At 45.0% G+C, this 23,051-nt stretch overlaps 1 protein-coding gene across 1 annotated transcript in view; it reads left to right on the forward strand.

Moving 5' to 3' along the window:
* The window catches only part of LOC311245342 (voltage-dependent calcium channel subunit alpha-2/delta-1), a gene marked incomplete at both ends in the record, with an annotated part of 125,592 nt that overhangs the window by 66,091 nt on the left and 36,450 nt on the right, over positions 1-23,051 (forward strand). Inside the window, 3 exons of the mRNA XM_084335185.1 lie at positions 2,321-2,381; positions 5,663-5,760; positions 16,995-17,076. Of these exons, the coding sequence (XP_084191311.1) occupies positions 2,321-2,381; positions 5,663-5,760; positions 16,995-17,076 (241 nt within the window). The remainder of the gene's footprint in view (positions 1-2,320; positions 2,382-5,662; positions 5,761-16,994; positions 17,077-23,051) is intronic.

The raw sequence follows: 23,051 nt of genomic DNA on the forward strand, positions 1-23,051 counted from the left end.
GTTTGATTGATGCCTAAGCATCTGTAAGAATGAATGAATACCTAAACACACGATGGCTTTGGAATGCCCAGCCGTGTGTTTACATCGAGCCCCGTAATTAAAAGAGGAAAGAAAACTGGATTTGCAGAACAGCCATCTGGCTTTAGTGGACTTTCATAACTTTGATGTGACGCCATGAAGTGCATAAACGGCTGATGGAGCAGTTATCCCATGTGATGAGATTTTTGACTCGAGTTGCGATGTGCCTCCGTATCATTCCCCCCTCCGTCATAAAGGGTCTGTCAGCATGCCATAAAGACCGTCAGAAGGTTTACAGGCCCGTTAAAGAGAGGACCAGGCCATTGCCTTCGCCGCCACGGACCGGTCTGATCAGAGAGGGATGGAACTCCTCCTAACGATCGCTGCATAGTCGTCTCCGGTTTCCTGCTGGAGCCAGCGTCTGGCGACACTTCGACCTGCACATCTCACCACGTTCCACTGAGAGATGGTCCTAGTAGATCCCCTTACACCCACTGCGGTAGGGATGTCCTTAAGCCAAGGGCGTGATAGGTGGATTTATGTATTTTTCTGTCCACATCATTGGAAATCGCGCGTTAAGGAGAGTGGCCTTTTCGCAGGGTTAAATAATCCCAGTCCCTTTGCGTACGACAGACGGTGACAGAGCGCAGAGAGCGAGATGGAAAAGACATGCTGTGTCGAAAGCAGCCCCTTCCCGTCTCCACAGAGACGTAAGAGAGACAATGAATCCGGCCTGTAACGTTTTTATGTGGTGGACATCATTTGATCCGGCACCAAATCCCTGTGACCCCACTGAACCTCAGCCGTTATCTAATACGTTTCACAGACTCCCGCGGCACGACTGCATATCGTTTAATGGAGATCTTTGTGATGTCTTAATTTTTTTTCTAAAGAGACCGGCGGATGATGCGTTGTTACATTGATACTTTTTACGAGATCAGAAAGACTAGACGCATAGCATTCGAACGTGACAGAATCAAACCCAAAGACGAAGCACGGAATCTAGACACGTGGACCATGAGTTCATTACAAACATGTTTCTGGGACTAGAACCCCGCATTTCCTTGAACTCCTTCTCCGCAGATCGATGAGCTCCCCCTTGTGTATTTACACAGTGTGTTTATATACATGATGTGAGATATATTTGATTTGTACTATATTATATTATAATGTAGTGGATTCCTTTATTTCTTGGGATATGTAATCTGTGGGATCAACGTACCGGTACAAGGGCCGACAATGGCTCGGGAGGTAGAGCAGTCGTCTGGTAATCCGGAGGTTCCCAGTGCGATTCCCCCTCCTCCCGGGCAGCGTGTCAAAGTGTCCTTGAGCAAGACACTTAACCCCTAACTGCTCCCGATGAGCAGGTTGGCACCTTGCATGGTTGCCTCCGCCATCAGTGTGTGAATGTGAGTGAATGGGTAAAAATGTGAGGAACAAATTGTAAAGCACTTTGGATAAAGCGTTATATAAATGCAGCCATTTACCATTTACAAGGGAATTCATGTGCGAACCCAATGCTTAAGGGATTTATTTGTCTAATTTTGTATCCTCTTTGCATCCTCTTTCCTCTCCTCTCTTCATCTCCCTCTTTCTCTCTCTCTCTCTCTCTCTTGGGGTCACCACAGGGCAAAAAGGTCAGTATTTCAGACACTTGGTATCCTATGTCTCCATACCGTGGCTCCATATTACCCATATTATGTGTGTCTGTGTGTGTGTGTGTGTGTGTGTGTGTGTGTGTGTGTGTGTGTGTGTGTGTGTGTGTGTGTGTGTGTGTGTGTGTGTGTGTGTGTGTGTGTGTGTGTGTGTGTGTGTGTGTGTGTGTGTGTGTGTGTGTGTGTGTGTGTGTGTGTGTGTGTGTGTGAGTGTCTGCATTCACGTCTCTGTGTGTGTGTGATTCTTACCTTTCATCATTCAAGCGTATGAGTATGCATGCGTGTGTGTGTGTGTGTGTGTGTGTGTGTGTGTGTGTGTGTGTGTGTGTGTGTGTGTGTGTGTGTGTGTGTGTGTGTGTGTGTGTGTGTGTGAGCAAGAATGTTATACACATACGGTGTGTGCATGTGCACTCCTATGTGTTCATCTGTCAGTCTGCTCTCGTATTCCGACTTCTCCTGCCTGCCGTCTGTCACTGAGTGGAGGCGGGATCTGACTGTCGGTGTCAGTGTTTGTTAACACAACTACCATGGCATGTTGCTGTCAAGGTGTGACTGACAGCTTTAGAAAGATTCACCCTGACAGCTAGGATTGTGGACTGTAAGACTGTGGGCCTAAAGCCTGTGTGTGTGTGTCTCGTGTTCCTCAGCCATGGAAAGCATACAGTTGGAGCAGTTTGAGGAGTTTGGTCACACCTTAATTGCCCCCAGGTGAGTGGACATGTCTGTAATACCCACATTTATTTTTTACAGTAGGCCCACACCTGGAAAGAGTAGAGATATGGTCAAAATCAGTGACACGTAAGACATTTTCACTCGTTGAGGTCTTTTGAAAATGTCCCTAGACATCGATGTAATTTCCTTGACAACAATGAGGACGTTCCGACCACTGGGACCAGGATTCTGACGACGCAGCCCACTGATTGGTCCTTTTCAGAACACTGGTACTGTCAGCCCCATGAGTCAGTTGCTTCCATGTCGTTGACTAAACCTTCGTAATATAGAAAGCTTTGTCATGGTAACCTGTTCCTTATAGCAACATAATGCACAGGGAACAGGTTTGTACAGGGAGAGCTGTACTTATAGTAACATAATTTAGCTTTGCTAAAGGATATAACCCTTCTACTCCTCTATTCATAAAAAATACAAACTTCTATACATCTTTGATGTGTGAACATATACCCGACTTGCGTTTTCAGATATACCCATACACCTAACTCATGACTTACCTAAGCCCTTTCCAGAATGTCTTTAAGCTTTCCTCAGATATTCACTCTTATTCCACATTCTAAGGACTTTATCTTCCATATTGTTGGACTTCCCTTAATCAACACACATTCAAATAGAGGACCGTCTCTTTGGAACAATCTACTTCCATCACAGTCAACATCTACAGTACATTATCATTATTTAAAAAACATAAATTAAAAGGACCTTCAGGGGAGGAAGGCTACTGTATCTTCATAAGACATGTTTGGCTTCTAACCTCTCCTCCACAATGTTTTAACTTGTTATTATATTTATTGTATTTCTGTTTATATGTGCAACTACATTTAAACTAGAGCTGGGCATAGATAATTTTTTTTAATCTAGATTAATCTACCTGCAATCCTGGAATTAATCTAGATTATTATTATCACAGAGAAATTACAAAGGTACTCACAGTTGCACGAGGGTTTCGGACAGAGATACGGGATGGTGCGCATGCGCTGTGATCACCCAACGGTGGAAATAATGCCGTTTTGAGCAGTTTATACAAATTATTTAAAATGTTTATTAGCAACGCAGAGCTTTCAAACCATCCCGTATCTCTGTCCGAAACCCTCGTGCAACTGTGAGCACCTTTGAAACGTCTCTGTGATTCTTGTATAACGAACGGCTCGGTCAGAACCAGTCCTTCATGGTAAATCTAGGTTGGTTTCCTATTGAGGAGCAAGTGACTGTGGATTGACTCCATGCATTACAGTCACGAAAGGGGCTACATTGTCATCAAACGGTCCAATATTTCCAATAACCCAAGCCATTTCTGTTGTAAACACTCACGATAGTCCAGTCGATCCTTCCTTTAGTGTGTAAAGTGGATTTCCTCCTCTTGTAGATGTTTCCAAGTACTGCTTGATCAACGTGAGCTAACATGCTAACTCGCTAACGTTAATAATGTAAACAAAGCTCGCAACGGACTTCTTCTTTCTTGCATTGCGCAGATTCAGACGTCCTCATCGCCGAATTGTGTTATATCCTGAGGACTTCTTAACCTCACCTGTATAACAATGATTACCGGACCACTACTTTAGTTTAACACATTATTCTGACTACAGCTCCGGTAGTGCAATCACTTCCTGGTACCACAGCTGGGAACTACGGCAAGTATTTAAGGACAATACAGACCCAACGTTGAGAAAAAGATTAACGGCGTCAATTATATTATCGCGCAATACTAGTATCGCGTTAACGCAGCACGTTAACGCCGTTAACGGCCCAGCTCTAATTTAAACTTAAACTTAAATATACAGTCAGGGCTTGACGTAACATAATGTAGTATCTATAGTAACATGGAGTACTTATAGTAACATAATGTACTGTTATGTAGTATTTACAGTAACAATGTACTGTGTAGTATAGTAATGTCAAGTTAGACCGCGCTCTCAAGATACGACACTGGGTGCTGAAATCCCATTAAGTATTATATAAAAGAAGCAGTGAAGCGAGACCAGCATTCTCAGGTTCAAAATTTAATGGCAGCCTGAAACAAACATGTTTCGGAAATATGTATTCCTTCTTCAGTGTTATAGCTTGCCATTAAATTTTGAACCTGAGAGTGCTGGTCTGGCTTCACTGCTTCTGTGTAGTATAGTAACATAATGTTCTGTAGTATTTATAGTGACAGGGAGTACTTACAGTAACATAATGTAGGTATGTAGTATTTATTGTAACATAATGTATTGTTGTGTATAACAGTACATTCGGTTACACAATGTTACACAATGTGTAGTATAAGTAACCGAATGTACTGTTATGTAGCATTTCTAGTAACAGGGAATACTTATGTAAGGGATCATGTATAGCTACGAGGTCATTGTCGCAAAATAATTGACCGACACGGCGTTCTGGAAAGTGAAGGTCAATTATTTTGCGACAATGACCGAGTATCTATACATTATCCCGCTTATTACAGGGCTAACTTACTAACAATATACGTAATTCATCGACAAGACGAGATCAAATGCAGACACAGTTGTTCTGTTGCTCCTCTGTCATCGGCAGGTGTGTGGTGGACTTGTTTGTACAGGGAATACTTATAGTAACAGAATGTACTGTTTGTACAGGGATTACTTATAGTAACAGAATGTACTGTTTGTACAGGGAGTACTTTTAGTAACAGAATGTATTGTTTGTACAGGGAGTACTTTTAGTAACAGAATGTACTGTTTGTACAGGGAGTACTTTTAGTAACAGAATGTATTGTTTGTACAGGGAGTACTTTTAGTAACATAATGTATTGTTTGTACAGGGAGTACTTTTAGTAACAGAATGTATTGTTTGTACAGGGAGTACTTTTAGTAACAGAATGTACTGTTTGTACAGGGAGTACTTATAGTAACAGAATGTACTGTTTGTACAGGGAGTACTTTTAGTAACATAATGTATTGTTTGTACAGGGAGTACTTTTAGTAACAGAATGTACTGTTTGTACAGGTAGTACTTTTAGTAACATAATGTACTGTTTGTACAGGGAGTACTTTTAGTAACATAATGTACTGTTTGTACAGGGAGTACTTTTAGTAACAGAATGTATTGTTTGTACAGGGAGTACTTTTAGTAACAGAATGTATTGTTTGTACAGGGAGTACTTTTAGTAACAGAATGTATTGTTTGTACAGGGAGTACTTATAGTAACAGAATGTACTGTTTGTACAGGGAGTACTTTTAGTAACAGAATGTATTGTTTGTACAGGGAGTACTTTTAGTAACAGAATGTATTGTTTGTACAGGGAGTACTGCAAGGAGCTGACACTGTCGGACAACAACACCCAGTTCCTCCTGGACGTCACACAGTACATCAACGGGAGCGTTGGAGCCCCTGATGGCTGTGAGTCATATATCCCTTTCACTGCCTTCCTTTGACCAGGTATACTGTATGAACTGAAATGTCGGTCTGACATTTATATTACCCTGAATATTACACAACCACAGACAATATGGATCGCTAAATCAATATCACTTGCAACATTATCTGTGTGTACTACAATGTGCACAAGCATACAGTACAGTATGTGTGTGTGTGTGTGTGTGTGTGTGTGTGTGTGTGTGTGTGTGTGTGTGTGTGTGTGTGTGTGTGTGTGTGTGTGTGTGTGTGTGTGTGTGTGTGTGTGTGTGTGTGTGTGTGTGTGTGTGTGTGTGTGTGTGTGTGTGTGTGTGTGTGTGTGTGTGTGTGTGTGTGTGTGTGTGTATAAAATAATACAAGTGCATATGTTCTGCCATTAGTCAGAATGCTTTCCCACCACTGTGATGTCATGCTGGTCATCCTATGAAGGTCAGAGTGTAGTGTTGGTCATTTGATTAGTCTAGCCTGAGCAGGGTGACCTCAGCCTGATCGACTGGATTTCCTAGAAGCCCAATGCCGCCGTGTGCAGCAGTGAGTCATACAAGTTGGATGTATCATCACCTAATGGATCTCACTCCTACTGTGTCTCCCTGCCATCTTACTAATGTATCTGGGTGTCATCCAAGGTCAAGTCATACTATATTATGCTTAAATGTTAACACTTTGACTGCCTAAAAACGCTTTACAGCGTCATTGCTGGCCATGCTAAAGTTGCCGGGGGACGCTGTACAGCGTCCTTATATCAATATTTCAAAAATCTGGAATCGGATTCATATTCCCCCTCCGCTGGCCTGATATCCACCAGCAGGACCCACTGAGCTCTCTGGCGGTTCAGGAGCGCCATCTGGTGGCCGATCGGCGCAACCGCTTAACAGGAAGCGCAGTAGAGGTTTTGCTGGTCGGCCCTATTACTTCCGGCCACTCGGTATAGGTTCCGGCACTCTAGCTCGTCACTCTACATAGCGATCGATTGCCAATAACTCGATAAACAACATGATTTGGACGTATATACCATTATACAAGCTGGAGATGGACCGGGTAATAATATATCCCATAATGATAAAATTTCTACTCGACGATGATCGCCCAATGGCGCGCGGAGACTGGGGTGAGTTTCAGCGTGTAACGTTACCATCTTCGATACTAACTGCTTTTATCAACATTTGACCCACATTAGATGATTGGTATAACGCTGCCCACGGAATTATAAACGCCCCCTCGCCCATCCGGTCAACATCAGATGACGTGTAGTAACTTCTAGAAGTACGTCTAGTTGGAATTTTTTATATCGCGCTGATTGCCATCAAACTGTATTTCATCATCAATATAATGCATTTGGGGCTATATATCACGTTCTGGAGAAAGTTGCAGAAAGAGATGAAAACATACTTATACATTAGACCATACTTTACTATGAATATGTGAATGAAAAAGTTTAACGTTGCTACACAATGAACAATACATATAGGACTTTGAATGGGCCCTAATAATGGCAATGTAGCAATAGAATTTAAAAAGTTATAGCCCTGCAAAGAAGGGGACTTTCTCCATAGACAAATAGCGCTGGCAATCTATGGTATATCATTAATTTAACCCAAGGCAACCAAAGTGTTGTCATCCATGTTTTTTTTTGCTACATAACAGAGCTACATAACAGCTCTTACACAATGCTACACACACACGCACACATGCACACGCACACACACACACACACACACACACACACACACACACACACACACACACACACACACACACACACACACACACACACACACACACACACACACACACACACACACACACACACTGTGGTATAGAATGTCAGAGTGTCATTGAAGTGTCCTTATTAAAGGTGCTGTATGTAAGTGGTATTTTTTTGTTTGTTCAAATAAGTGGTATAAATGGTAAAATAATAGCTCTACATTCTGACATCACTGATATAGTGCCTGGTCAGTAACATGGGTCTCTCAGTCCCATTCAAAATAAAATATTTTAAGCAATTTGTGTCCTTGAAACAACTAACATAATCTACCAGTGCAGTAAGCAAATTTGGCTTGGCGAGATTTCTTGAAATAAGTAAAAATGTCTAGGGTCATCTCTCCTGATTGGATAAAGTGGGAAGGGATATCAGAAATGTATTTTGTGTTTACTGCAGAGCGGACCCATGGTACTGACCAAACCCTCTATATCAGTGATGGCTGTCAGAATGTAGAGCTATTTAACACTAACAATGAAATACCACTTACAGCACCTTTGAAATGCATTTTATCATGCATTATCTATGGCAGGGGTAGGCAACCCTAGGCACGCGTGCCTGCATAGGCACGCGGGGGCATTTGCATAGGCACAGGGGGCAGCATAAAAAAAAAAAAAATGTATTTAATTTTTTTTTTTGCTTTGAAATATTATAGTGAACTATTTTGCACTGTTGTCGCATTTATCTTGTTGAAATCCTCCCACAGGTTCTTTTTACTTCCACATATTTAATTGAGACCCTTTATTTGTGTGAGGTTTGGTCCGCTCCCCACCCACTCGCTCCGTTCCTTTAAGGTATTTTGTTAATTAATTGCATTCCCCGCCACACGCTTCTTTCCTGTAAGATGCCGTGTTGATTGGTGCTCTTCCCACCACACGCTTCTGGAGCAATGATCAATTTCATCCCGCAGCTGTCACAGCTTGTCATCAGCGCCCTGTGGCTTTATATACCCTGATTCCCCTAGTATCGATGTTGGATCGTTTTGAATATTCCCTGCATCTGCCTGTCTTTCCCGTCGCTGTTCCCTGTCTGTTGCTCCCCAGGACTTTCGTGAAGTATCCCTGTGGAGAACCTGATTCCCCGTACGAAGCTGCGCCTCGTTTATCTGCCCGCTTTACGCGTTGCGCTCTGGTGAGTTTTTGGAAACAGTTCTTTTGGATCACCCGTTTTTTGTGTGTTTGTGAAACACCGAAGAGATCCCGTTTTTGTTATACTGTTCTCACCTAATTTTTGTTGTTGGATTTACACTTTGGATTACCGTATTGTTTTTTCTCTGGACTCTGCTAACTGTGTGTATCACACCGAAGATCAAGTCACTTGGATATTTATTTGGATCAGTCACCTCTCTGTTTCTGTTGTGCGCTGGGCTAACTGGGATTTCTCTCTCTCCCTCCGTTTCCACCTGGAGTGTATGCTGGGAGGATCTGCAGAGCGGCTCAGACGTCACAAGCTAATTCCTCACCACCACCTACTGGGAGAATCTGCAGAGCCGCAACATTCTTCACATGCCAGATTCCCCGTTTGTTCTGTTGCTCAACCTAATTCTATCTTGTGACTCTGAGAATAAATACGCCCTTGCTTTGGCTAACTCTGAAACAACTCTCTCTGTGCCGTTGCGCTTGTGGTCGGTTACAAACCCTAACATTACGATCCAACCATGACGACCCCAGCCGACACAGAGAGAGTCAGAACAGCATTGGCAGGCCAGATAGAGTTAACCAAGGGCCACAGCCTACTGCTAGATGCGGCTGCGGCTGCTGTACAGGAACTCCGAGAGCAGGTCCTGCCTATTCAGGGGTCCCTGGGCTCTCTGGCTAGCCAGCAGTCTAGTATTCTCCTCCACTTACACACGCTGAGTGAAACCGTTAACACCTTGCTTGTAACCCCACTTCCTTCAGGAGCCTTGGCCGGAGCATCACCCGCAGCCCTGGCAGGGCCCGCGCCTCCCGATCCCGCACCTCGGGAGCCCCGTCTCTCTGAACCACGGCTGTTCGACGGTAACTTCGAGGATTGTGCCACATTCATCATGCAATGTGAGTTGGTTTTTCGTCATCAACCCAGTCGTTTCACTTCAAGGGGAGCCCGAGTGGCCTACATGACTAACTTGCTCTCAGGCTGGGCAGCCCAGTGGGTCACTGCCTCCTGGGCAATGGAGGCAGACTTCTGTTTCTCCTACCCAGACTTCGTGGCTGAGCTCCGCAGGGTTTTCCACCATCCAGCCCGTGGTCTGGACCCTGGAGCCCGGTTGGGTACCTTCCGGCAGGGCAGCGGCGGGGTTACCGACTACGTGCTGGAGTTCAGACTGGCGGCTACGGAGAGCGGTTGGAACGATCAAGCACTTCGTCTTACCTTCATGAGGGGGCTCAACGACGCAGTCAGGGACCAGCTTGCGACCCGTGAGGAACCTGAGTCCCTCGAGGACCTGTTCAGCCTCGCCATTCGCATCGACGGACGCCTCCAGGAGAGAAGACGTGAGAGAACCCGACAGGGACCTCCAGAGGTACTCCGGACCCCCCGTACTCGTGACGGTACTGCTGGTCGCCCTGCTCCCAACACGACTGGTGGCTTTTTTCCCTCCCGTTCGGTACCCGAGGAGGAACCCATGCAGCTGGGACGTTCTCATCTTAGCCAAGCTGAACGGGAGGCGAGGTTCAGGTCCGGCCTTTGCCTCTACTGCGGTCGGGAGGGACACCGTATCGCCAACTGCCCCACCCGGCCAAAAGACCAGGCTCGCCGGGACCCCGGGAGATCCTGGTGAGCCGTTTTTCTCGTTCCCAGAGCCGTGCACCACCTGGCCATCTGATGAGCGTCACCCTGGCCTGGGCGGACCAACGGGCCACGGTGGAGGCACTCATTGACTCGGGGGCTGACGAGAGTTTCCTAGACTTCGAGTTTGCTACCCGGGCCAACATTCCACTTGAGGACCTAGTGAGGCCATTGGAGGTATTCGCATTGGACCAACACCGCCTGGCTGACATCACTCAACGCACCTGCCCTGTCCTGCTCACCATTGCTGGTAACCACGTTGAGAGACTCCAGTTCCTTATCACCAGATCCCCTCTTGTCCCAGTAGTCCTGGGCCGGCCCTGGCTCGTGCTGCACGAGCCCCACATCGCCTGGTCCTCCGGTACCATCAAGGGTTGGAGCTCCTCCTGTCATGCCCAGTGTCTTCAGGCGGCGTCCTGTCCCCCGCCCCGGAGATCCGTTGGTGAGCCGCCTCCGGACCTCTCGACCATACCCCCCGAGTACCACGACCTCATGGAGGTTTTCAGTAAGTCCAGGGCTCAGGCCCTTCCGCCTCACCGGCCTTACGACTGTGCCATCTACCTCCGCTCAGGGGCTCCCCTTCCCGGCAGCCGCCTCTACAGTCTGACCGTCCCGGAGAAGGCAGCGATGGATCAATACATCTCTGAGTCCTTGGAAGCAGGACTCATTCGGCCTTCCTCCTCTCCTGTAGCGGCCGGTTTCTTCTTTGTTGGGAAGAAGGACGGAGACCTTCGACCCTGCATCGACTATCGCCAGCTCAACGAGATCACCATTAAGAACAAGTATCCTCTACCTCTCATGAACTCCACCTTCGAGCCTCTCACCCAGGCTACCGTCTTTACCAAGCTGGACCTCCGGAGTGCCTACCATCTAGTCCGTATCCGAGAGGGCGATGAATGGAAGACCGCCTTCAAGACTCCCAGGGGCCACTACGAGTACCTGGTGATGCCGTTCGGCCTCACCAACGCTCCGGCGGTATTCCAGGCGCTCATGAACGACGTCCTTCGTGACATGCTGGAGGAGTTTGTGGTAGTATACCTAGACGACATCCTCATCTTCTCCAAGACCCTCGAGGAACACATCCAGCATGTCCGCCGTGTGCTGGAGCGCCTCCTCCACAATCGGCTCTTCGTCAAGGCGGAGAAGTGCCGATTCCACTCCGACTCCGTCGATTACCTGGGCTTCATCGTGGAGAGAGGCTTGACCCGAGCTGATCCTCGCAAGATCCAGGCCGTGGAGGAATGGCCGGAACCCACCTCTCGGAAGGAGTTACAGAGCTTCCTCGGGTTCGCCAACTTCTACCGAAGGTTCATCCGGAACTACAGTCAAGTGGCGGAACCGCTTACCAGACTGACCTCTCCCGCCCTGCCGTTCGACTGGTCCCCAGCGGCGTGTGCTGCGTTCCGCTCCCTCAAGAAGAGGTTCACTTCCGCCCCGATCTTGCTCCATCCAGACCCCAAGAGACAGTTCATCGTTGAGGTGGACGCCTCGGATACTGGACTGGGAGCTATCTTATCCCAGCGGTCGGCAACGGACCAGAAGGTACATCCGTGCGCCTTCTACTCGCATCGGTTCCTCCCTGCCGAGAGGAACTATGACATCGGCAATCGGGAGCTGCTGGCGGTTGTGGCTGCCTTGGAGGAGTGGCGTCATTGGCTAGAGGGGGCCGAGGAGCCGTTTACCATTTGGACGGACCACAAGAACCTGACGTACATCCGTGCTTCCAAGCGCCTCAATGGCCGGCAGGCAAGATGGGCCAGCTTCCTCAGTCGGTTCGACTTCTCGCTGCCGTTTCGCCCTGGTTCCCGCAACACGAAGGCCGACTCCCTGTCCCGGTTACACTCCAAGGGGGCTCCAACCACTGAGGACCCGACTCCCATCCTCCCAGAGGCCAGGGTGGTAGGAGTCGTCACCTTGGGCATCGAGGGGGTGGTAAGGCGTGCCCTACGCTTCCATCGCGCTCCAGGCAATGTACCGGTTCATCGTCTCTTCGTCCCCGACTCGGTCCGGTCCCGGGTCCTCCAGTGGGGCCATACCAGCCGGTTCGCCTGCCACCCGGGTGTTCATTGCACGTTCTCCTTCCTGGCTCGTCGATTCTGGTGGCCCACCATGAGGAACGACGTCAAGGAGTTCGTACTGGCCTGCGCAGTCTGCGCCCGCAGCAAGGCCTCCCACCAGGCACCCTCCGGGCTATTACAGCCGCTTCCCATTCCGAGCCGTCCTTGGTCACATGTGGCGCTGGACTTCGTCACAGGTCTTCCCTCCTCCCAGGGGAACACGTGCCTTCTGACCGTGGTGGATCGGTTCAGCAAGGGGGTTCACCTCGTGGCCCTTCCCAAACTTCCCTCGGCGGCCGAGACGGCGGACCTCCTGACACACCACGTGTTTCGCCTCCATGGTTTTCCCCAGGACGTCGTCTCGGACCGGGGGCCCCAGTTCACTTCCCAGGTATGGCGGGCTTTTTGCAAGGGATTGGGGGCAACGGTCAGTCTTTCCTCTGGTTATCATCCCCAGACTAACGGACAAACGGAGAGGATGAACCAGAGCGTGGAGTCTGCTCTTCGGTGTGTGGCTGCCGAGAGACCAGCTTCTTGGAGCCGTTTCCTTCCCTGGGTCGAGTACTCCATCAACTCCATGGTCAGTTCCGCCACCGGCCTCTCACCCTTTGAGGTATCCCTGGGCTACCAACCCCCTCTTTTCCCTGCACAGGAGACGGAGGTGGCAGTTCCCTCCGTACAGGACCACCTCGACCGGTGCCGTCGGGTCTGGGAGATCGCCAGGACCGCGCTGCTCCGGTCATCAGAGCGCGCCTGTCGTGGGGCTGACCGGCGCCGGGTTCCTGCGCCGACGTACCACCCTGGGCAGAGGGTGTGGCTTTCCACGAGGGACCTCCCACTTCGGTCCTCGGCCAAGAAACTTAACCCCCGGTTCGTCGGACCTTTCGAGGTTCTGAAGGTACTCAGTCCGGCGGCGGTGCGTCTTAAGCTTCCTGCGTCCATGCACATTCACCCCGTTTTCCATGTGTCCCGGGTTAAGCCTGTCTCTCTCAGTCCCCTGATGCCTCCTGCTCCGGAACCACCTCCTCCCAAGATGGTGGACGGTCACCCCCAGTGGCAGGTCCGCCGGTTGATGGGCGTTCGACGGCGGGGTCGGGGGTTCCAGTACCTGGTGGACTGGGAGAGGTACGGTCCGGAGGAACGGAGCTGGGTCTCCCGCCGGCTCATCGTAGATCCCGGCCTGATCACCGACTTCCATCGTGCCCATCCGGGCGAGCCGGGTCGGCCTGGTCGCCGGGTGGCTCCCGTGGAGGGGGGGGTACTGTGAGGTTTGGTCCGCTCCCCACCCACTCGCTCCGTTCCTTTAAGGTATTTTGTTAATTAATTGCATTCCCCGCCACACGCTTCTTTCCTGTAAGATGCCGTGTTGATTGGTGCTCTTCCCACCACACGCTTCTGGAGCAATGATCAATTTCATCCCGCAGCTGTCACAGCTTGTCATCAGCGCCCTGTGGCTTTATATACCCTGATTCCCCTAGTATTGATGTTGGATCGTTTTGAATATTCCCTGCATCTGCCTGTCTTTCCCGTCGCTGTTCCCTGTCTGTTGCTCCCCAGGACTTTCGTGAAGTATCCCTGTGGAGAACCTGATTCCCCGTACGAAGCTGCGCCTCGTTTATCTGCCCGCTTTACGCGTTGCGCTCTGGTGAGTTTTTGGAAACAGTTCTTTTGGATCACCCGTTTTTTGTGTGTTTGTGAAACACCGAAGAGATCCCGTTTTTGTTATACTGTTCTCACCTAATTTTTGTTGTTGGATTTACACTTTGGATTACCGTATTGTTTTTTCTCTGGACTCTGCTAACTGTGTGTATCACACCGAAGATCAAGTCACTTGGATATTTATTTGGATCAGTCACCTCTCTGTTTCTGTTGTGCGCTGGGCTAACTGGGATTTCTCTCTCTCCCTCCGTTTCCACCTGGAGTGTATGCTGGGAGGATATGCAGAGCGGCTCAGACGTCACAAGCTAATTCCTCACCACCACCTACTGGGAGAATCTGCAGAGCCGCAACATTCTTCACATGCCAGATTCCCCGTTTGTTCTGTTGCTCAACCTAATTCTATCTTGTGACTCTGAGAATAAATACGCCCTTGCTTTGGCTAACTCTGAAACAACTCTCTCTGTGCCGTTGCGCTTGTGGTCGGTTACAAACCCTAACAATTTGTTTATTATTTCAATTTAGCTGGAAATACATTGCTACATCATTCAGTAACATTTGCAGAGCCTTATAACAAAAACATTATTACGGTCACCATTGTGACCAGTGGGATTAATCAACAAATTGTATTATTTATTTTTCTATTTCATTGAACATTGCACATGTTAAAAGCCATTTTTTTACTCAAAATGTGAGTATTACCAAGTCAACTTGTGTTCTTAAAACAATGACAATAAACATAGTTTTATTAGGTTGAAATAATGTGGTTGTGTACTTATTTTTCTGTTAATGTATTATGGATTGAAAACTGAAAACCTTAATGCACAGTAACTGAACTCAATATTTTTAAGTTCTGGTAACTAATAATTTTTTTTTTACAGTGTAGTCTTGCGATCAATCAAAACTTATTTACACAATATACCTCACATTCACCCTCCATTCACATCCTGGGCCCTCATTCATCAATGTGTGCGTAGAACATGTTCTATTTCCACACGTAAGCACGGAATGTAGAACCAGTGTACGCACAGGGAAGTCGGGATTCATCACACGTGCGTACGCAGGCTCTACGCACACCTGTCATGATGAATCCCACCTTGGCTCTGCGCCGAGGCTCGTGCACACTTTCACGTATTTGCATACCAGAAACGCCCCGATTAACCATATACGGTAATGGAATACACCCATGAAATGTGGAAAAATGGACTAAGCCGAGGGAAGCGTGTCATGAGACAGGCTGACAGACATGTACACTTACGGTGATGTCGGATATTATATCTATTAACCATTGCTGCCTGGGCAGCGCAAACACTAATAAATACCGCGCTGGAATATGACTGCCTTTTCCCGTGTTGTTTGATTAATACCCAGGGATTAAAGTTCTCCTCAATTTTATTCCAAATCGCGATGGATCTCCCGTCAATTTTCTACCTGCTGCATATAATTTCTAGAGGCATACTACAATCTATTTTGATGTCAGTATTGGGTAGCCTATATAAACAATAATACGAGAGCATATACAAGAACAATGAATCTCACTGCATGTATGATGTAGCCTGCCTTTCAATACATGAACTTGAATTCCATCATGTTTGTGTGCGGGACTCACAAGGCTGTTGTCACAATTAATCACGATCCATGCCATAGCCTATGTTCTATTAGGACATGATCTGTGACGACAAATGTTCTAGAATGTTTGATTAAGATATCATACTCTGACAGCATGCCTATGATCAACAAAAACGCGAACTTGAATCCCATCATATACATAGTCTGTCCACTATCTGGTGTCATTGCAATGCGTTTTCTATTCTTTCTTATACAGTAAAAAGGGGGAAGAACACTATATTCATATGACTTGTATTCTGCTTACAGCTTCGAAATTCCACTTGTTTCGTTTAACGTAAAGCCTTTTAAATATAATCAAAACGTTCCCGTGTTTCTGCGGTCTGCGCAAAATAATAGCGAGTTGAGCTTTATGATTTATGATGAATTGAAAATGGGGGACCCTGATGTAAACAAGACGAAAGTCTTTCTCTGGTCTGCATCCCCAATTAACAATTGTATGTACTGAGCTGTACTGTACTGTACCCATTCTGCAATCTGTTAATAAACTTTTCAATCAATCAATCAATCAAGCTACGCGGAGCGCAGTCAGTCAGTAGCCTACACCCCGTATATTCCGATAACGCTATATAAACCATGCTGCATTCATTCTGAGAGAAAGATATATTATTCCAAATGCTATTTATAGGGTTTTGACCATAATTACACTACTGTTGCTATTTTACAATGAACTATAATGAACTACGGTTCGTACAGAACATGCCAGTGTTATTATGCACAGAAGCTCATTTCCTTGTTGTAATAATATATTCTACCACTGGGCGCCAGGTACGCATGGTCTGACCTGTGCGTAGACGTAAGCACGGAGTCAAGTTCAAGTTGAAATTGATGAATCCCACTCTTTGCTTAGAAATGATCGTACGCACAGGGTAAGCACAAATCTGTGCGTAGAACACGTTGATGAATGAGGGCCCTGGTGTTCTCCTGGTGTTCTCCATTAGGCTTGTAGGTGGAGCTATGACAGCACACGTACAGTACACACACCGATGGTGTGTGATGTGTCCAAAAATGAATGGGCAAATGTGAGTGAAATGGTCGCACTGTATGCAGCTGTTTGTCTGCATTGCATTCCCCCCCCCCCCCCCCAACTCAGATTTACGGTTGATACAACCATCATAATAATATTGTTAATAATAACAATAACAATTATGATGTAATAATGTAAAAATTATCATTAAAAAGACCTGATTATGAAAAAAAAAATTACGATGCATGGAATATTGTTGAGGCACACTAGTTACAACTATATTTCAAACAGGCACTCCATGTCAAAAAGGTTGCTGACCCCTGATCTATGGTATTGTGCTAGAGTGACATTGAATATTAAAATGTATTTTTTCTGTTCTTATCTCCAGGCAATGTGTCTTTGGTGACAAGGCTGATCCTGGATGCAGGACTGACCTCTGAGCTGGTTCAACTTTGGAGCGCACAGACAGTGTGAGTTGTGCTGCATGTCACAAAAATGACTGCCGCTAACGTTACCATCGCTAACATTACCGTTGCTAACATTACCGTAACATGAATGAATGAATGAATGAATGAATGAATGAATGAATGAATGAATGAATGAATGAATGAATGAATGAATGAATGAATGAATGAATGAATGAATGAATGAATGAAAACTTTATTTAACAGATTGCAGAATGGGTACAATACAGTACGGCTCAATACACACAATTGTTAAGGGGATGCAGACCAGAGAAAGACGTTTGTCTTGTTTACATCAGGGTCCCCCATTTTCATTTCATAGTGACATTTATGACATACATAACATACATGACATTATGGCATAGGGACATAGGCTACATGACATACAGGTATATAGTACTGTTACATTTGTGACATACTGTAGGCCTATACGATATGCAAATATGCAGTACTGTTACCCATAGATCCTAACAGAGAATATATACATATGATGGGACTGTACATTAGGAGGGGGTGGGTGGGTGGGAGAAAAAATATACATACGGTGGGGAGAGAATATATACATACGGTGGGGAGGAGACTGTCTATTAGGAGGGGGTGGGGGGAGTGGACATTTACGATGGCCAGTTTTGAATTGCAGCCTCCCGTAGGTGCTCTTTAAGAGCGGTTTTGAATGTGGATAGGGATTCACATCTTTTTACGGCTGTGGGTAGGGGGTTCCACATTGTTGTGGCATAGTTGCGAAATGTGTTTAGTCCCTTGTTTGTGCCAAATCTGGGTTGAACATGATTTGTGGAACTCCCTCTGGTGTTGTGTGTGTGGTATTCACTGACCTTTGGTAAGTATTTCGACATGTATATGGGTACCTGTGTGGTGTGGTGTATCTTGTAGACCAGGCCCATTGCAAGTTGCTGTACTCTGTCGTCTACTCTAAGCCATCCTAGGTAGTCAAAGTGGGCAGGGGTGAGGTGGGTTCTAGTAGTAAGGTCAAGTAGTAGTCTGATCAGTTTGTTTTGTGATGTTTGTAATCTTGTTTTAGAGCATTTGAGGTGCTTTGGTACGGGATCATCCCTATGTTTCCCGGGTCCTATGTTCCCCGGGTTCTATGTTCCCTGCTTTGATTGATTAATAGATTGAACATTTTATACATTTTTATTATTTTATTAATTATTAATGTCCGCCTTGTTTCGAACGGTTAAGCTTAGGCCCTCTTTCGAACTGGTTAAGGTTAGAGTTTGGAATCAGGGCTGGTGGTCTAAAATTTTCAATCAATCAATCAATCAAAGCGGGGAACATAGAACCCGGGGAACATAGGACCCGGGGAACATAGACATGCTCCCCTTTGGTACCATGAGGTGCAAGCATAGTCGTAGTACCCTTGAATGAGTGCTCCTGCCAGAGTATTCAGGGTATTCTTGTTTACCAGAGAGGAGATCCGGTACAAGAATCTAGTTCGTTAGTAAGTGTAACTAAAATTACCGAAGCTAACATTGCCGTAGCTAACATTACTGTCACTAACATTACTGTTGCTTGTAGCTAACATTACTGTCACTAACATTACTGTAGCTAACATTACTGTAGCTAACATTACTCTAACATTACTGTCACTAACATTACTGTTGCTAATATGAAGCTAACATTACGGTAGCTAACATTACTGTAGCTAACATTACTGTCACTAACATTACTGTAGCTAACATTACTGTCACTAACATTACTGTAGCTAACATTACTGTCACTAACATTACTCTAACATTACTGTCACTAACATTACTGTTGCTAATATGAAGCTAACATTACGGTAGCTAACATTACTGTAGCTAACATTACTGTCACTAACATTACTGTAGCTAACATTACTGTCACTAACATTACTGAAGCTAACATTACTGTAGCTAACATTACTGTAACTAACATTACTGTCACTAACATTACTGTCGCTAAAATTACTGTCGCTAACATTACTGTCACTTATATGTCACTAACATTACTGTAGCCTAACATTACTGTCACTAACATTACTGTTGCTAATATGTAGCTAACATTACTGTAGCTAACATTACTGTCACTAACATTACTGTAGCTAACATTACTGTCACTAACATTACTGAAGCTAACATTACTGTAGCTAACATTACTGTAGCTAACATTACTGTAGCTAACATTACTGTCACTAACATTACTGAAGCTAACATTACTGTAGCTAACATTACTGTAGCTAACATTACTGTAGCTAACATTACTGGAGCTAACATTACTGGAGCTAACATTAGGGTGACCATATTTTGATTTCCAAAAAAGAGGACATGCTGGCCCCAGCCTCGAGATACTTAATGATTTCGAAGCGGGCATGGCCACCTTCATTTCACTATGTCTTGTGTACTGTACTGTATGTGATGAATAAACCTCTTGAATCTTGAATCTCTACTCAAAGTTTACTCAAAGATGCCTTTATTGTTTTAGCATATGCTTGGAAACATGCACCCAGAAAAGCAGCCTTTTTTATACTTGAACTTGAGGACTGCATACTTTTTTTGCAAAGCTTATCTTTATACATTATGCTTATAGCACATGCATAAGCCTGGTCTCTTTTGAAAGATAACATTCTGAAGTTACTAATGCAAAAAAGGAAAATCACTTTTAGTGCTAATGAAATAGAGTAGCATATAGGTCTGAACTTGAGTTGAACGTGAACTTGTGTACTCAAATGTTTCTGCCGTGGTTGCAATATATCAAATTTAACCACATAACATGCGCCCAGAAAAGTGGCAATTTTTTTTTACTTGAACTTGAGGACTGCATACTTTTTTTGCAAAGCTTATCTTTATACTTTATGCGTATAGCACATGCATAAGCCTGGTCTCTTTTGAAAGATAACATTCTGAAGTTTCGTACACAATAAAGAAAAATCACTTTTAGTGCTAATGAGTAACATAGGGCTGAACATGAGTTGAACTTGTGTACTCACGTTTTTGTGTAGTATAGTTGCAATATTCCAAAATAATATATATATTTTTTGTATAAGCTGGAAAGCACCGCAAATCCATAGCCTGAAGGGACATGGGCCTGAAGGGACATTAACGTGTGTTGTCGGGCCTTACAAATACATTTGATTTTGATTTGATTATCAATAAGGTATGATATCTGGAACACACAAACACACTATTTTTTAAATCACATGCCATGAAACTCTGGGACCTGGCTGAATTTAAGACTGCACAAATCATGTTTAAAGCACGAAACAATTCACTCCCGGGTAACATCCAAAAATTCTGTTATAGAGAGGGGGGTTACAATTTAGAGGAGAGTCTAACTTCAAGAAACAGGCTGTTCATTCAACAATGTATGTATATTTCAGTGTGTGGAGTGAATATGAGTTGCATAAGATAATAGAGTGTGAAGGTATACTGAATACTGTCTATCTGTATGTCATGTATGTCATATGTTATGATGAATTGAAAATGGGGGACCCTGATGTAAACCAGACGAAAGTCTTTCTCTGGTCTGCATCCCCTTAACAATTGTGTGTATTGAGCCGTACTGTATTGTACCCATTCTGCAATCTGTTAATAAAGTTTTCAATCAATCAATCAATCAAGGGGGTAGGAATACATACGTTTACACTTCATTCTATACTCCTGCTTGTTTGTTTTTTAATCTGTTTATTACTTGTTTTTTATTTTTATTTATTTTCAATTTATGTTCGAAATAAATAAACGCATTCATTCAAGATATTGTGTGAGTCTGGCCCCTCGCGGATCTCGCAGCTGTGCCCGCACAGTGCAATACTCCAATTCAGCCATTGGAAATTCAGCCATTGGGTGGGTGGCGCTGCTGAGCGGCCCTCACAGCGCGGCCGTCAGCGCGCGGCCCTGAGAGCGCCGCTGGCTCTGCAGCTGCATGCTTCCCGGGAGTAATCTGGCACGCCATGTAAAAAGTCGCACGCCTGACATATCGGCATGTAACTCGAGAACCGAGGCACGGATTTTGGCGATTCGAACGGCAACCAATAGCGCTTTAATTCTGTAATTTATATGTTCGGCGACAAATGCAGTCCCGAGCCTTCAGATGCTCGCAAAGGGCCGTGAAACTGAAACTGAAAAACAATGAAACCCCGGACATTCCCATGAATTTATAAACCCCCCCCGGACGCCCCGGACAGGGCGTGAAAAGAGGACATGTCCAGGCAAAAGAGGACGTTTGGTCACCCTAACATTACTGGAGCTAACATTACTGGAGCTAACATTACTGTCACTAACATTACTGTAGCTAACATTACTGTCACTAACATTACTGTCACTAACATTACTGAAGCTAACATTACTGTAGCTAACATTACTGTAGCTAACATTACTGTCACTAACATTACTGTCACTAACATTACTGTAGCTAACATTATTGGAGCTAACATTACTGGAACTAACATTACTGGAGCGAACATTACTGGAGCGAACATTACTGGAGCTAACATTATTGGAGCGAACATTACTGGAGCTAGCATTACTGGAGCTAACATTATTGGAGCGAACATTACTGGAGCCAACATTACTGGAACTAACATTACTGGAGATAACATTACTGGAGCTAACATTACTGGAGATAACATTACTGGAGCTAACATTACTGGAGCCAACATTACTGGAGATAACATTACTGGAGCTAACATTACTGGAGCTAACATTGTGTGCCAGTCCCTTGTGCGCATGCTCTCAACTGAGACTGCTGCAAATCGATCTACCTGTTCACTACCTGAATGTTCATTGTGAGCGATCTGTGGTGCTGAATTTCCCTCTGGATCAATAAAGTACTTCTATTCTATTCTATTCTATTCTATTAATTTCCCTAAAGAAATTGTAATTGCAGCAGTCAAACGATACAACAGGAACATTATAAAAAGGTTCTTACATACAGTAGGCCTACCTACACATGTTGTCCTTAGGTTTACTTGAACTTTCTCCAGTTTTCCAAAAGCTAAAACTAATTTATATCACTACCCAAAGTATGATATGCTATATATATGATCAGTTTTTATAATAGCATATATTATATATATATTTGAATTGTCAATCTAGAAACCGTTATGATCATTCAGTACAAAGGAAACATATTTTTTTAATTTAGGAGTGGCTGCCCCTAAATTATGGAACAGTCTTCCACCGCAAATTAGGTCTGCCCAGACCCTACAGAGTTTTAAAACACAGCTGAAGATTCACCTGTTTTTATTGGCGTTCTGAGGCTTGGTAAGCCACACATCCCTGGTCGTGCCGTGATCGTTTAAAAAATTGTATTGTAGTTTTTATGACTTTGTGTGTATACTGTATTTTGTATTTGTTTTAGTATTTCAGTTTTTTATATTGTACAGCACTTTGGTACAACTTCGGTTGATTTTAAATGTGCTATATAAATAAAGTTGACCTTGACCTATATTCTGATAAATCAATGTAAATAATGAAGGGTATTGAAGCGTATTGGGTATGCAGGGCTCTTTCCCATATGTTGCTTCATTTGTGTAAAAAGCTGCATCTAGACTGCTGTATCCACATGTTTAGTAACCATATGCACATCATTAACTAACTAAGTGACCCATTGCTGGATTATTGCAGAGAAAGATTTGGTCTTGTTTAACCAATAAAAAGTGATGAAAGTAAAGCGCAATGTGTATCACACCCAACCAAGACACAATGTTTTTAAGATGAAAGTAATTAGATGAATGCGCTTTCATGTGTGGTGTGCTTACTTGTTTTAAGTCATTTAAATTTGCAAATTAGTCTTTCTTCTCTGTGGAAAAACACACAAACACACACACACACACACACACACACACACACACAGACAGATATGCATGCACTCGCACAAACACACCCACATACTGTACATGGGCGCCTGAGCAATGGAGCAAGTGGAGCAGGTGCATCCCCACAATTAAACTTGGGGGAGCAAACGTGTGCTTTTGCACCCCCACTTTTTGATCATATGAAAAA

This window comes from Notolepis coatsorum (genome assembly GCF_963971535.1).
Source record: "Notolepis coatsorum genome assembly, chromosome: 18".
Taxonomy (NCBI): Eukaryota; Metazoa; Chordata; class Actinopteri; order Aulopiformes; family Paralepididae; genus Notolepis; species Notolepis coatsorum.